The 13,808-nt window shown below is 49.1% G+C and overlaps 4 protein-coding genes across 5 annotated transcripts; 2 read left to right on the top strand and 2 right to left on the bottom strand.

The window, feature by feature from the left end:
- Nucleotides 1–299: 299 nt before the first annotated feature.
- Nucleotides 300–1,945, top strand: FVEG_07757 (hypothetical protein; the record flags this gene model as incomplete). Its single annotated transcript, XM_018896430.1, has 2 exons — nt 300–749; nt 806–1,945. 2 exons carry the CDS (start codon nt 300–302, stop codon nt 1,943–1,945), a joined length of 1,590 nt encoding a protein of 529 aa, XP_018753896.1.
- A 1,469-nt stretch (nt 1,946–3,414) lies between these two features.
- On the bottom strand, nt 3,415–5,684 carry FVEG_07758 (hypothetical protein). The gene is made up of 3 exons (XM_018896431.1): nt 5,091–5,684; nt 4,598–5,040; nt 3,415–4,543 (listed from the first exon to the last, which is right to left on the bottom strand). Exons 2-3 carry the CDS (start codon nt 4,664–4,666, stop codon nt 3,788–3,790), a joined length of 825 nt encoding a protein of 274 aa, XP_018753897.1. The 5' UTR covers nt 4,667–5,040; nt 5,091–5,684; the 3' UTR covers nt 3,415–3,787.
- Nucleotides 5,685–6,351: 667 nt separating this feature from the next.
- On the bottom strand, nt 6,352–9,154 carry FVEG_07759 (hypothetical protein). The gene is made up of 7 exons (XM_018896432.1): nt 8,185–9,154; nt 8,085–8,127; nt 7,952–8,037; nt 7,770–7,902; nt 7,087–7,717; nt 6,833–7,020; nt 6,352–6,780 (listed from the first exon to the last, which is right to left on the bottom strand). Exons 1-7 carry the CDS (start codon nt 8,357–8,359, stop codon nt 6,612–6,614), a joined length of 1,425 nt encoding a protein of 474 aa, XP_018753898.1. The 5' UTR covers nt 8,360–9,154; the 3' UTR covers nt 6,352–6,611.
- A 574-nt stretch (nt 9,155–9,728) lies between these two features.
- On the top strand, nt 9,729–13,798 carry FVEG_07760 (hypothetical protein). Of its 2 annotated transcripts, XM_018896433.1 has the most exons (8): nt 9,729–10,610; nt 10,669–11,106; nt 11,168–11,449; nt 11,498–12,257; nt 12,306–12,482; nt 12,529–12,871; nt 12,920–13,026; nt 13,075–13,798. In XM_018896433.1, exons 1-8 carry the CDS (start codon nt 10,326–10,328, stop codon nt 13,629–13,631), a joined length of 2,949 nt encoding a protein of 982 aa, XP_018753899.1. In that variant the 5' UTR covers nt 9,729–10,325; the 3' UTR covers nt 13,632–13,798. The 2 variants fall into 2 exon arrangements, with proteins under 2 accessions (XP_018753899.1, XP_018753900.1); XM_018896434.1 differs by lacking the exon at nt 9,729–10,610 and having other exon boundaries at nt 10,624–11,106.
- The last annotated feature ends 10 nt before the right edge of the window (nt 13,799–13,808 follow it).

The raw sequence follows: 13,808 nt of genomic DNA, 5'->3' as shown, positions 1-13,808 counted from the left end.
GACCCCATGGGGAGAGAGGCGATATGAAGGTTCTCCGCTTCTACCCCAGAATCAAGGTTTGGCAACGCCATGATCCAAAAACCATTTCGATGCACGATCATTGGTCAGCGGCACCATCAGCATGGTCTAGACAAAGGTTTGCCAAGATTGAGGTTCCCTAACAGATGAAGTCTTTAGCTCATCATAGCTACCCTTAACTCTGATGCACAAATATAAAAAGGCAGAGATCACCACGTTCACTCCCTCGTCCATCATCAGCTCCATCATAGTCTTCATACAATTTATCTCCTCTATACAGGATGGTAAAGAACGACGAAGTCTTGGAGGCGACTCAGACGCAAGTCAGCCACGTCGAAAATAACACCAAAGGGGGACAAGTCTTCATTGAAGATTCTGCTCCTGGTCTTTTCCTCAACCTTTGCGTTGTAGCAACCGCCATCGGTGGCATGCTTTTTGGCTACGACACTGGAGTCATCTCTGGTGTTCTCGTGGTTCTCGGAGATGACCTTGACGGCCGCCTTCTAACTCCCAGTAACAAGGAGCTCATCACTGCTCTTTGCGCAGCTGGTGCGTTCATTGGGGCCATCATTGCTGGAATAACTGCCGACAAGTACGGACGAAAGCCTGCTATCTGGTTTGCCTCGGTGCTCTTCACTATCGGCGCTGTTGTGCAGGCTGCCTCATACTCACTGATCCAAATGTGTGTTGGTCGCGTTCTTGTTGGTCTTGGTGTCGGTTCAGCCTCGATGGTATGTTTTTGGGCCCCTGAGACAGACAAATTTATTGATGCTAATACGCGAGCCAGATTATCCCACTTTACATTGCGGAAATTGCACCAGCCAAGTACCGCGGACGAATGATCTCGATCGACATGGTGTTCCTAGCGACCGGTTCCCTTCTCGCCTATGCTTTCGACGCAGCCTTCTACAAAGTCCCTCATGGCTGGCGATACATGGTCGGACTGGGAGGACTCCCGTCCATCCTCCTTGGAGTTCTCCTGTTTTGGTGTCCCGAGTCACCTCGCCAACTGTGCTTCCATAATCGATCGGACGAATGCCTTCGAGTCTTGCAACGAATGTATCCGACAGCCAACGAGACCCAAGTCGCTCAGATGATAACCGATATACAATACGGTGTCACGCAAGCAAAGGCTCTCAACGAAGAGATCTCAGTTCGCCAATCTCTCAAGAGTCTTGTGACTGTTCCTGCTAATCGCCGAGCCGCTATTGTCGCTTGTGGTCTCATGGCTACTCAGCAACTGTGCGGGTTTAACACCATGATGTATTACTCGAGTACCCTCTTTCAGATCGTCGGCTTCGACAATCCTATCGCGGTTGGTACAATTGTGACCGCAACGAACTGGATATTCACCTTTGCGTCCATCTTCCTTATTGACAGAGTTGGTCGTCGCAAACTCTTACTCTGGACCATGTGGGGAATGCCTGTTTTTCTTCTACTGGCAGCTGGAGTGTTCACCAAGATACCCATAGATCGGCAGACTCTGGAACTCACAGATGACAAAGTTGGATGGCCTGCCATTGTTGTTCTTGTTTCCATGATTCTCTTCGTTGCTAGCTACGCAGCTGGTCTTGGCTGCGTGCCCTGGCAAGCCAATGAGTTCCTCCCCATGGAAGTCCGTGCTATGGGAACAATGATGATCAACATGTGCAACTGGGGACCTAATATCATCGTCTCGTCCACTTTCCTATCAATGATGCGCGGAATCTCCCCCTCTGGCACCTTTGGCTTCTACGCTGCGTTGTCTTTCCTAGGTTTTGTCTTTGTCTTCGCCTGCTATCCCGAGGCTGCTGGAATGACCTTGGAGGAGATCCGCGTCGTCTTTGATCATGGATTCGGAGTTCGTTACGCCGAGGAATGGCGCAAGCAGAGGAAGCTGGGCAACATCACTCACAGGGCAAATGAAACCGGTAAAGAGGTTGTTTGAGCCCAAGTACCACGGAATTGGTAGAGGGAATGGTAGCTACAAGATTCCTTCTACAGTGCTCAGTTTCAGATCAGAGGTTATCTACACTAAGTTGAGTACCTCAATTAGTATCCTTTAGCCTGTGAATCCTGTAGATGCCGTAGCAGAAGGCTTGGTCTCAGCGCAGATATTGTAGGTTCAAACCTCGGGTGATCAAGAAATACGCGGCGCAAAGACAGAAGAGTCCAGTTACCATACTGGTTTCGTATCGGCCGCCTTGCTTCCTGGTTAAAACACACTGAATCAGCCAGCACGTGGTGACGTGAGTCTGCGCTCCAAGGTTACTGCGACAGATCTACTAGGGTGAACTGATGGCTAGCCTCGGAGAGTTGTCCGAGTTCTTCAATTTGTTGTGGACATTCGGAATTGATGGAGGCCCTTTCCATGGAAGTCTCTTACTAATACGGTCAAGCATTTTATCTTATAAGTCAAGAAGCTTTCATATTGCGCTATTTAACTTGACCCTGGTTGCATCCCGCCACAGCTCTTTGCGCCAGTTCCCAACCAATCCCGTTTCTGATATTTTGTGTTAAAGGTAGTAAGAATATTATACCAATTGCTTGCAGTGCCTTCCTTCAGTGGCAAAATCCCTTTGCCAATTGCACGCAATCTCCCCGATAGGGTGTAAGACAATTCGTGACTTAACAAAACCGCAACTCTTCTGAGATCCTCAACCCTCAAGCTATAGCACGTCTTGATGTTCTTATCCTTCCAGATACGGTCGGCGCGGGTTTTGCGGGGGTCTACGTAGATTGTCTGGCACGGCCACACGAGGTGAAGTCCAAGCAGCCACCAGCAACAGTGCCACCGAGACTGATGCCGACCTTGGTGCGCTGGCAGTTGTTGCAGTCATTGACTCGAGTGTCGGAGTTAGACGAGAAGATTGTGAGGGGAGGGTCATTTGGGTTGCTGGGAGGAACAGGCACTGCACTGAAGGTGTAGACCTGGTCAAATGCCGCATTATGGTCCGGGCAAGTACCCTGTTCACAAGGTCCAGCCAGGGTGACCAAAGAGTCAGCAGGTCTCTTGGTGGTATCAGCTAAGGCTGTGTTGTTCCAATTGGCTGAGTTCTTGAAAGCTTTGTTATCGACGCCGTCCCAGTCGATCTTATTTTCAATGTTGGGAGGTGACTATGGTGATCACTTGGGCCTAAGAAGCTTCCGAGATTTGCCTGTGAAGAGGGTTTTTGAGTGTATGATCGGCTTGGTGTTCTGAAACGGTGACCGAGGTATGGAAAGGGTATTTGAAAGGGCGAAATAGGTCATATTTAGGCTTTGGTTATATTATTCTATTTCTCGAGCACAATTGACTTCACCCACTGAAGATTGATAAACTGGAGGAAGCGTAGGGTAACCCGCGACCGGGTAGCGATTGGCTCCCTTGCCATTCGCTTATTTTCCGCCTTTTCAAAAGGCCAACCTTGCCGTTAATTCAGAGATCATGCATGTTTATTGATAGCTACCTGCCTGAGCCAATCTTAGCTGATTGATCTAATCACTTATCTAATCACTTATCTAATCACTTATCTAATCTATCCTACAGCATCCTCGGCATCTTAAACTGAGAAACCTTGCCAGCTCTATCTAATAATTGCCAATACTATGTCTGAATCCAAGGCGTTGACTATGACCCAGCTTTTTTTAGTGGTGCCTAATAGTGAAAAAGGCCTGTGTTATAAAGAGCTATAGTAACATGCAGGTGATGGCTCGTATATTAAGCTATATCTAGAAGAACAACTATTACTATGGATGATTTAAATCCTAATTGCACCTCATACTAAACCTCCAAATATCTACTACTAGCTTAAAGGAGATAGAAGAGGCTGAGAGCATTGGGTCCGCCACAGGTAGCAGTAGAATCTCCAGCGCAGGCCTTGTTGCAGGTGCTTGCGGCAATAGGGGCACCAGAGTTGTCGATAGTGTTGCCACAGAAGCACTGGTTTCCGAACTCAGTACCAGCATACTTGTAACCGGCGGCAGCACAGGCATCTTGACACTTCTTGTTGGTGTTACCGGCGATGTTGAGAGAGTTGCTGAGAGTGCGGGAGAGAGTAGTGTCAGAATAGCAGCCAAGGTTCATCCAAGTAGGGACAGTAGCGAAGAGCTCAATGGCATTGCTGCCACCGCATGTCAAGGTGCTGTCACCAGGACAAGCAATGTTGCAGCTCTGGGACTGGACGAGGTCCTGCTGAGGAGCTGATCCACACCAGCACTGACTGCCAAACTCAAGACCAGCGTAGGCAAAGCCACCATCAGCACAAGCAGCTTTGCACTTGGTGGGGGTGTTTCCGGCATGGCTGATCAGAGTGGGCAGGACACGGGCAGAGGTGCTATCAACGAAGCATCCGAGGTCCTTGTATTGAGGACCTGGCTGGGTACCGCAAGATCCAAAGCCAGTCTGGCAGCCAGTACCGCAGTGGAGATCAGACGTTCCGCAGTAGCCAAACTGGGAGCAGCAGTTTCCGAAGCCAGTGCCGAGACAGCTGGCGGAACCGTTGAAGGCACCGCAGATGCCATCAGTGGACGTGACTACGGCACGAGCCCAAAGAATCTCGGCATCCTGGAGTGCAGTGTTAGTGTGAAGTTACAGAGTCAGGGGGGATGGAGACCGTACCAAGGACTGGGCCGGAATGGCACCGACAGCTGCAGCAGCGCAGAAAAGGACGAAGGTACTGGCGATCATTTTGCTAACTTGACGTGATCATGCAAGTAAAGGAAGATAGTAGGGGGTTGGAACCAAAGATAAAGCCGATGAGGTACTTCTGATGACGATCTTTATCTCTGCATGAGGCATACACTACACTTTATAAACATGATAGCCCTCGACTTGGATGTTCTAGGCTCGATAATGATCGAAGCTGAAGGTCAGTCAATTCCAAAGTAAGCGAGAGGTTTCAATAGTCTACGGGGGCATTCCATAGTCTCATTGCTGTGCAGGCCATGTACGCCAAAGAAGGGCAATATTCCCTTGAGGTGGCTGATGTTGGCCGGTCTGGACTCAGCAACACGGAACGCTGAGCATGTGTTAACAACAAACGCAGGTGAGGAGGGTCAATGCTGTGCAGGGGTTAGCGAATAGCTTCGAATGACGAGAAGTGTGAACCTGCCATGAAGACGCATGTGCTGGGTGTTCTACGCTTCGTAAAATCGGAAGTTGGCCCAGTAGAGCACGAGCTATCTCCCATATTCAGTTGAGGAGCATCACTAGTCTGTAGGAGCTGCCGGTAGCGCTATACGCTGAAGCGTATACGAAAGGGCCAGAACATGTTGGGGCAGATTCACCGCTGGCCCTGAAGCTGAAAATCCATTTTGAGTCACGCTTGCCTGGTTGTGGCTCGCTGAGGGAGGTCGCTTGTGTGTTTTTCTTGCTCAGCTGTAGTGACTGGGCTTAGTTTGGTGGTCTGGAAGTTGAACGTTGGCCAAGCATTGGAAGTCGTGCAGTTGGCTACCGCCAATAGTGCTCAGGTGTTATCATGTTTGTCCCGCTGGCAAGGCTTCAAGAGGCCGGATGGGATAGCGGGTTGGTCAGGGAAAAGTTGTGTACTTGCATGGCCTTCTGCAAAGCCAACAAACAATAAATTAAGCTTGATAAGGCAATATATTCTCTATCTTATCTCCTCTTTGTCTTGAAACCACGGGCGGTTTCCCGCCTCAAGCTCAAAAATAAAAGGGGGTTTACTTGAAAAAACCCGTTAGCATGCTATACGGCTAATTATCGTTATTTCACAGCCCTGTAGCCCTGAAAATGGGGTTCTGGCCAAGAAACTTAATGCAGAGGAAACTTAGGTGATATCAGTCAGTACTGCGTAATCGTGCAGCATTAGGCTCAGGGTCTTGGTGGGCCTCAAGATAAGACTCTAAGAGCAGATGAGTGTATCAAGGTATCAGGCCCTCGTTTAACCTCGCTTGCCTAGATCTGGTAGCCACCTTGAAAGTCGGGCAGGGGTTAGCATATGAATAGATAACAACTCGTAACAGCCCCTGGTCGAGACGTGAGTCGGGGCAGCCATGAAGTCACCAACGATGCAAATGATCACGAATTAATCAGAGCAACTCACCCCCACTAATAGCGTAAAATCCTAAATTTTTACATCTAGTGTTGATTGACTTTCTCTGTAAATCGTACCTCGAGTTAAAAAGAGTGGATAATAAGCATACGGGTGCCTTGTTAACGGCCGCTGCTAGTCTCGGCGCATCGGGAAAATCATGAGCTGTCGGACAAGAAAAAAGAGGTCCATGCGTAAAAGTCAAAAATCAATAGTTTCACAATTAGCGCCAACAGACCGTGACATCGTCACTTCACAGCCCGTTGAGCGTTTGATACGAACAGTAGTCACCTCCTCGAGATAAATAAAGGATGATTGAGGCGAGAGACTTTTAGGGCTACGGAGCAAGTATATCCAACGATTGCTCGGACTTAAGAAGGGTATAGTGGGTAGCTTGAAGTGAATACCGATTAAATTCCCATGATACCGAATTATCTAATAGACGACAATGACAATTCATCCCATGTACCTGATGAAATGCCCCTATACTCTACCTGTCCACTGAAATCGCGCTGTCTAACCTGACCCCCACCCAAAGAACCCAAATATTAATAGCTGCACCAGCAAAAAAGAGAAAACATTCTAGTTCTTAATTGGACAAGCTCCCTCCTGCCACATTTTGACCGATCGGACGATCATGCCGCGGTCTTTCTGATTGCCCCAACTTGGCAGCCAGGTGTCCTTGGCGTCCCAAAAGTCGCGCATTGGCTCTGAGCTCTCATCTGACCATGGCTTCCCGCCCATCTTGTCACTGGACAAGCTGTTAGAGTTCAGGATTATTAGTAGAAGCGGGGGAAACTTACGGGAACCAGCCGTTATTGCCTCCAACGGCAACGTTGAGAATAAGGTAGAAGGGCTGGTCGAATGGGGTGTTCTTTCGTCCTGTCCAACTCCAGGTGTCTTGGTACACTGTTTTGTTAACTGTGATACCAGCAAACTTGCCATAGTCCCACATGTTCTTGTTCTTGGTGAAGTCAAAGTACACGATTTGCTGTGAAAGACAGTACTGTCAGTAAGAGACACAAGTGAGGTTTGAGGGTGGCGCGTATGCACTTACACGGAGTCTTCCGTCAAGCCACGTGAAAAGGTAATTCTCACTCCATTCCAGGCCGAAAGTATGGAAGTTATCCGAATACTTGGTACGCTTAGAGCCCCACTCGCCTTTACTAAGTCGGAAGGCATCTGTATCATATAATGTTCCCCAGTGCATCGCTGAGCTCACGATGTTGTTCCCCAACGGGTATGTCTCAGCATCATTACCTCGCGACTCCATGATATCGATCTCACCACTGCGAGGCCATTCTCCATAGACATTATCTTGGGGCATCATCCAGATAGCCGGCCACATCCAATCGCCAGAAGGAAGCTTCGCTTCAACCTCGACGCGGCCATACTTGATGGTCTTCTTACCTGACGTTGTGAGACGAGCAGAACGTACAGGGTTGATCATGGCTCGACTGGTAGCATTGCTACGTGCCCAGCAGGGGTTATTGTATGTGAGGTTCGAGAGACGCTGGTCCGTGTAAGTGCAAGTGCCGTCGCGAGTGAGATTGACGACAAACTTGTCCAGCATCTGATTCTCGGTGATCTTAGTGGTCTCGAGGGTCAGAGTTGGGACAATGTGAAGGCCCTGCTCGTCGACGTAGGAGTTGGACTCGTCAGTAGTAGTCCAGTCAAAAGATCCTGTGCTGTTGATGATGGTCAGCGAGGGCAGCCAGGTGACAGGGCGGTAGCACGAACCCGAATCCATTCATTTGAACCTCATGGCTCCAGATTTCTGGGTCCAGCTTAGAAAACTGGTCATCCATGATGAGGCAGTACTCATTGTGGGGGATGACTCGGACAGTGTTCCAGGCTATGAAACCCGAGATGCCTATGGGTTGTCAGTGGCCGACCTAGCTATAGAGTGACAGCGAACTGACCGAGAGCAATGAAAACGCCTGTATAGAAGATGATACTGTCCCAATTGATCTCGCGCTTCCATTCCTTGAGCCATGGCTTCTCGTATCTGGGCAAGTCAGTCAAGTACTCAAGTTCCTAGGTCTTTTGACATACTCTCCAACAAGACGAGAACTCTTGAAGCGCCGTTTGACTCTGTCTGTTATTGTTATCAGTCATGTTTGGTGATGTCAACCTAACAGCTACTGTCACCAACCTTGATTAAGTGTTGTGGCGGATGACTGCCCTCGAGCATGGTAAGATGAGAGGCGACTTTGCGAAGCAGGTATGGGCGTAGAGGCCCCTGAGGCAGCGGGTTGAGCAGCACCAGTGGGGGGACCCTGCACGCTGAGCGCAGGCTCCTCAGGCTGAGTCTGGACAGGCGCCGACATGGTAAAGGACTTGAACGTGATAGCTGAGGGGGGCAGCAGGTAACGGGAATCTCAGAAAGATCGGTCTCGTGGATAAATGTAATAAGATCGTCCAAGTTATACGTCTCAACAGTATTCCACCATAGCCTGGGAGATTTCACACTAGCAATCAGCCTCAACGAAGGCTATGGTGTTCTGCAAAGCCTGTCGATATCTGGTCGAGACTTCCCAACAAGATCCATACTTGCAGGGTCCCGGACAGTGGTACTATTGAATCATTGTAGAATCTTGCCTCAGAGCTGACCCTCACTCTCAGTTGTGCCTTGACACTGTTCCATCCCTAAACACGCTACTCCCGTACAATACGGTAGGCACAGGACAATTTCGGACGTATCAGCCAGCCACGTTGTTTAGGCTATTGAACCATCCTTGTTTCCCTTGCCAGCTGGAGTGTCTGTGTACTCTGTATCGCTATCTGAGATTAGACCGGCCTAGGGTGGCCTCGATTAAGCGACGCAGGCTGAAAGATTCGATAGCGAGGGTTACATTGGAAGCGATCATCTTGTCAAACTTGGCAATGCTTTTCCACAAAGAGAGCGCATCCGACTCTTTTCGGTCGCTTGTAAGTGCATCTCTCGGTTATCTCGACCAATAGGAGGAACACCATAGAGACTAGTAATCTTGGGCAGATCCCAGTATCAATTTCGATCCCGGAGCCAAGGTCCGCGGGCTAGCGTTGAGATCCGTGGGCCTGGGAGTCTTAGGGGACATCGGTAAAATTGTTCTTTTAGGCGTCTTATCACGCCTTATCACAAGCCACCATCTCCTGCATCCATACACTCGCTACCTTAACGTGGTTTAGCAAAGACCCACTCGGAATAGATATCGTTCCGAAAGCCCTGTAATACTTGGTGCTTTTTTCGCCGCTCTGGCCCAGCATCTTATCAAGGTCCACTCGGAGACTTTAAGGATTCAGCCAGTCACCGTGAAAAGCGCCACGAACGTTGTTGGTGGCGTTCAATAGCTCATTATCCATCACACCACACGAGGCAACGGTCGACCCACGCCATTAATGGTGAACGGTGCTTGTTGCGAAACTTCGTATCATAATAATTACCCACCCTGGCTTAATATGCATATGTTTGTTAAGCTAACAGATAAGGTCCACAACCAAATTAGCCGTGCAGTTACAGTAGCACTGCGGAGTATTACAAGAGAGGCTCTATATTGACCACTAAAGTGACCTGTAGTATAACCGTCTTGCAAGATTTGTAATATTGTGAATAAGACCCGTAGCTGCTGGTGTTTAAGCCCGTTCGGTTAGGTATTGTTGGAGATAAATATCCCCTTAGCGAGTTTTACTGTGAATGAAGTAATTCGGAAAGATATCAATGCATACATGAGTTATCTCGGCGGTCTGGGACTCACCAACGCGATTGCTCGCGCTCTGACCCTGTACACTCCCCCTGTTGGTTGGTCGCTATAGGTTGCTTCTGCGCCAACATAACACACGATGCTTCGCGCCCATGAAAGCCTCCGATAGAATCCCGGTCTGTTACCGTCGCTTGCATCTACCGGATTCCATGCAAGGCTGGACTCATCAGCTCAGTCGCCATGTCCGACTCTGATAACCAAATCTAGAATCAAATCTCTGACGATAGCAACCTTGCACGGTCTGCTAAGCGACGGCCTAGAAACGAGGCGCGGACTGTTGCTGCAGCTGAACCCAACAACTCTCTGGCAAGGCCGATAGCTGCTTGACTTAGTTCGCCTCAAGCCGTTTCATTGTCCGAGAGTTCAATAGTCTACGGTGGTGAGAGTATTCTTAGATATCATCGCGACAAGCATGGGCCGTGTAAGCTGAAAAAGCCTCTGTTGATGGCGAGCTTGGCTGGGGGCCCCTATATAACCCATATTTCAATTTCCGTTACTTACATCCATCTCATCACTCCATCACTGGGCGCGTCGGTTTCCTCCTCGACTCGTCATGAGCAACCGTCTTTCTTCCAAGTTTATCGAGGACAGTACCATCCGAGACAACATGTTTGACCAGACAACCTTGGCTGCTCTTCAGCCCAGTTCAGGGCCCACTTCAGGCACTACAACCCCTGATCGAACCGGCAGTACAACCCCTTACAATGTCTCATCTCCTCCCAGAGGTAGACGCACTACATCAGACCTCAAGTGGAATACTCCTCGATCAAGGCCTGCCTCCATTGCTCCCTCACGTCACTCCCTCATGGGAGACTGTGATGTGTCGGACCCGTCTATGGTATGTTCAGGTGTTTGATGGCTTACTGGCTGGTACTGACTGGCACTGACAACTGCAGATTGCCAAGTATGCCTCACGACGTGCAGCACTCCTCGGCTGGTTCGATGAGCCTGTTGAAAGGACCGTTGCCAACGGTGTCTCACTCACTGGAGTCGCCATCAAATCAGAGGAAAGCTATGTCTTTCAACCCGCAGATGTAGATCCAGATCTTGCAGGTGCTGTCTCAAAGCTTGGTGTTGAAGCATGCATGTCCATCTCATCTGAGACACTGTCCAACATCATCAAGTCCATTCCCCCAACCCAACGATCACTTGTCTCAGATGTAACTGGAGCCCGTATCCCCATCGTTCCCAACTTGACGGGTGTCACTGCTGAGCTGTCTCACTACTCACGTGCATGCATCGCCCACGAGGAACGTATTGTTCTTGTTTGGTCTCAGGATCCCAAGGCTATCATCAACGTTGCCGACCATGTCCAACAAGAAGTCTTCGAAATTGTTAGTACAAGCCTCCACTCTACCTACATAGAACTCATACTAATACATACTACCTACATAGATGCGAACCTCTTCCGATGGTCCGCTTGAGAAAGACATCCCCACTCGATCCACCTCGACCCAGCGCAGCTCCAGTGTTGCACCAGCCCCTTACTACGTCCGCGGCGGCCTCGATGAGAAGAATGAGATCTTCCAACGTGCTGTTGCCCTCGAAGAGAATGAAGATGATGAAGCAGATATTGAGAGAGCTGCTGCTCCCCGACCCAGACTCAAGATGCATGCTTTCAAGGTCACCTTCGCCATCATGCTCGTTGTTGTCACTCAGTCATTGGGTGTTACCAAGGTACGGTGACATATGTCTTCACGTGTTGACACTACTAACACTCAACAGCTCCTCAACGAGTACTACTGGGATGGGGATGCGACTCGCTTCGCTCTTGTCTCCACGATTCCTCCTCTGACTCTATTCTCCCTCTTTTTCTTCCTTGTTCTGGTCACAAGTCTGTTTCAGCTCTTCCTCCCCGTCAGCGTCTGTCTCAAGAACTCTCGCTTCCACTCTGCCATCAAGCCCAACCCCAAGCGCCATCGCGATTATGAGCTGCCTCACATTACCATCCAGATGCCTGTCTACAAGGAAGGCTTGAAGGGTGTCATTGTGCCCACTATGATCAGTGTCATGGCTGCCATTGAGTACTATGAACAGCAGGGTGGAACGGCCTCCGTCTTCATCAATGATGATGGTATGCAGCTCATCCAGCCTGATCTTGCTGAGGCTCGAAAGGCTTATTATCGTGAGAACGGCATTGGTTACACTGCCCGACTACCTAACCTAAAATCTCCCAAGAAGGGTTCCTGGTTTCGCAGAAGCAAGGAGTCCACTACTGATAGTGTTGAGAAGCCTGAGTCAGAGATGACACCTCAGGAGCTTGCCAACAAGATCGGCTTCCAACGTCGAGGCAAGTTCAAGAAGGCCAGTAACATGAACTACGGTCTTGCCTTCTCCAACCGTGTTGAAGACGAGATGGCCCGCTTGATTCAGCTCGAATGTGAGCAGCGTGGGTGCGCCGAGGCCGACTTGACTGTTGACGATGACAACCTGCTTTATGAACGTGCCTTGGCCAACATGCTTGCCGAAGACAATGGCCGCACTTGTAAGTATCATTTGCTCTTTGCTTAATAGCCTGCTAACACTATCACAGGGGCTGAGGGTAACATTCGTATCGGCGAGCTGATCTTGCTCATTGACTGCGACACACGCGTTCCTGTCGACTGCCTCTACTACGGTGCCCTGGAGATGCATGAGAGTCCCGAGGTTGCTATCCTCCAACATGGATCCGGTGTCATGCAGGTTGTCCACAACATGTTCGAGAACGGAAGTAAGTTCAAGTTCTTGTCTGAGTCTTCACCCACTAACAACCTTAGTCACCTACTTCACCAACGTCGTCTACACTGCCATCAAGTATGGTGTCGGTTCTGGCGATGTCTCTCCCTTCGTCGGCCATAACGCCTTCCTCCGTTGGAAGGCTCTCCAAGATATTGCCTTTACCGATCCAACCGACAATAACCAAGTCAAGTGGTGGTCTGACTCTCATGTGTCTGAGGACTTCGACATTAGTCTTCGCATCCAGATGAAAGGCATGATCGTTCGCCTTGCGACTTATCATAACGGCGGCTTCAAAGAGGGTGTCTCTCTTACACTGTATGACGAGTTAACTCGCTGGGAGAAGTACGCTTATGGCTGTAATGAGCTTGTGTTCCACCCTTTGTAAGTGCCTTGCGCCCTGTTTTGATCCAATGCTAATGTTGCATCTAGCTATCAATGGCCTTACAAGGGCCCTGTCACCCGGCTGTATCTCCGATTCCTCTGGAGCAACATCCCCATCACTAGCAAAGTCACCATCACAGCATACATCTTCACCTGTGAGTATATCTATTACGCTTTGTCCTAGTATATACTAATAGCACCAGACTATGCCATTGCTTCAGGACTCTTTTTGACGGTTGCCAACTACATCATCATTGGACTGTTCCCAGACAAGCTCGACCACCTTTATATGCCTTCCTGGGGTATTTGGCTGTCTCTTGTCGTGATCTTTAACGGCCTTGGTTCCGTCGCCTTCAGTATGGCCCGACATCAGCTCAAGGAGGAGGTCTTTTGGAAAGCATTACTTGATGCCATTAAGTGGCTGCCCTTCTTGATTATTTTCTTTGGTGGCATTAGCTTAAACTGCGCCAAGGCCTTGATCTGTCATGCATGCAGCATCAACATCGAGTGGGCTTCAACTGCTAAAGAACCTGGACCAAGCGGTTTTTTTATTGGGCTTGATAAGATGATCGCAAGCTTCAAGTACACCTGGGTTATCTGTATTCTCATTGCGGCGATGATGATTTACTTTGCCGTCGGTGCACCATGGGGATATACTATTACGCCTGGTCCTCACTCAACTGCAATGGTAGCTATCATTCCTCTAGCTATACAGATTTGCAGTGCTTTCTTCCTACCTCTTACTCTCGGGCTAAACTAGAGGGATTATAGAAGGATTATATAATTAGTATATAGAATGAAGGATTAAGTATGTAGAGGAATAAAGGTTTATATAGTAAGGTTGTAATAATTTATAATACTCTTTTTATCCTTATATAAGAATTATGTCTATAGGCAGCTATACTATATAAAGTCCAGGGAGCCGCCAGCAACAGTG

The sequence above is a fragment of the Fusarium verticillioides genome, chromosome 8, assembly GCF_000149555.1.
Source record: "Fusarium verticillioides 7600 chromosome 8, whole genome shotgun sequence".
In the NCBI taxonomy this organism is placed as follows: domain Eukaryota; kingdom Fungi; phylum Ascomycota; class Sordariomycetes; order Hypocreales; family Nectriaceae; genus Fusarium; species Fusarium verticillioides.
This window is presented reverse-complemented; position numbering and strand designations above follow the sequence as displayed.

What these genes read in the sequence shown, in the direction of transcription:
- FVEG_07758 (XM_018896431.1), bottom strand. Translation starts at nt 4,666, where the DNA reads ATGATCGCCAGTACCTTCGTCCTTTTCTGCGCTGCTGCAGCTGTCGGT. An exon ending in CCATTCCGGCCCAGTCCTTG is followed by an intron (nt 4,544 to 4,597) that starts GTACGGTCTCCA and finishes ACTGCACTCCAG; the next exon opens with GATGCCGAGATTCTTTGGGC.
- FVEG_07759 (XM_018896432.1), bottom strand. Translation starts at nt 8,359, where the DNA reads ATGTCGGCGCCTGTCCAGACTCAGCCTGAGGAGCCTGCGCTCAGCGTG. An exon ending in CGCCACAACACTTAATCAAG is followed by an intron (nt 8,128 to 8,184) that starts GTTGGTGACAGT and finishes TAACAATAACAG; the next exon opens with ACAGAGTCAAACGGCGCTTC. An exon ending in GTTCAAATGAATGGATTCGG is followed by an intron (nt 7,718 to 7,769) that starts GTTCGTGCTACC and finishes CATCATCAACAG; the next exon opens with CACAGGATCTTTTGACTGGA.
- FVEG_07760 (XM_018896433.1), top strand. Translation starts at nt 10,326, where the DNA reads ATGAGCAACCGTCTTTCTTCCAAGTTTATCGAGGACAGTACCATCCGA. An exon ending in AGTCATTGGGTGTTACCAAG is followed by an intron (nt 11,450 to 11,497) that starts GTACGGTGACAT and finishes AACACTCAACAG; the next exon opens with CTCCTCAACGAGTACTACTG. An exon ending in GAGCTTGTGTTCCACCCTTT is followed by an intron (nt 12,872 to 12,919) that starts GTAAGTGCCTTG and finishes TGTTGCATCTAG; the next exon opens with CTATCAATGGCCTTACAAGG.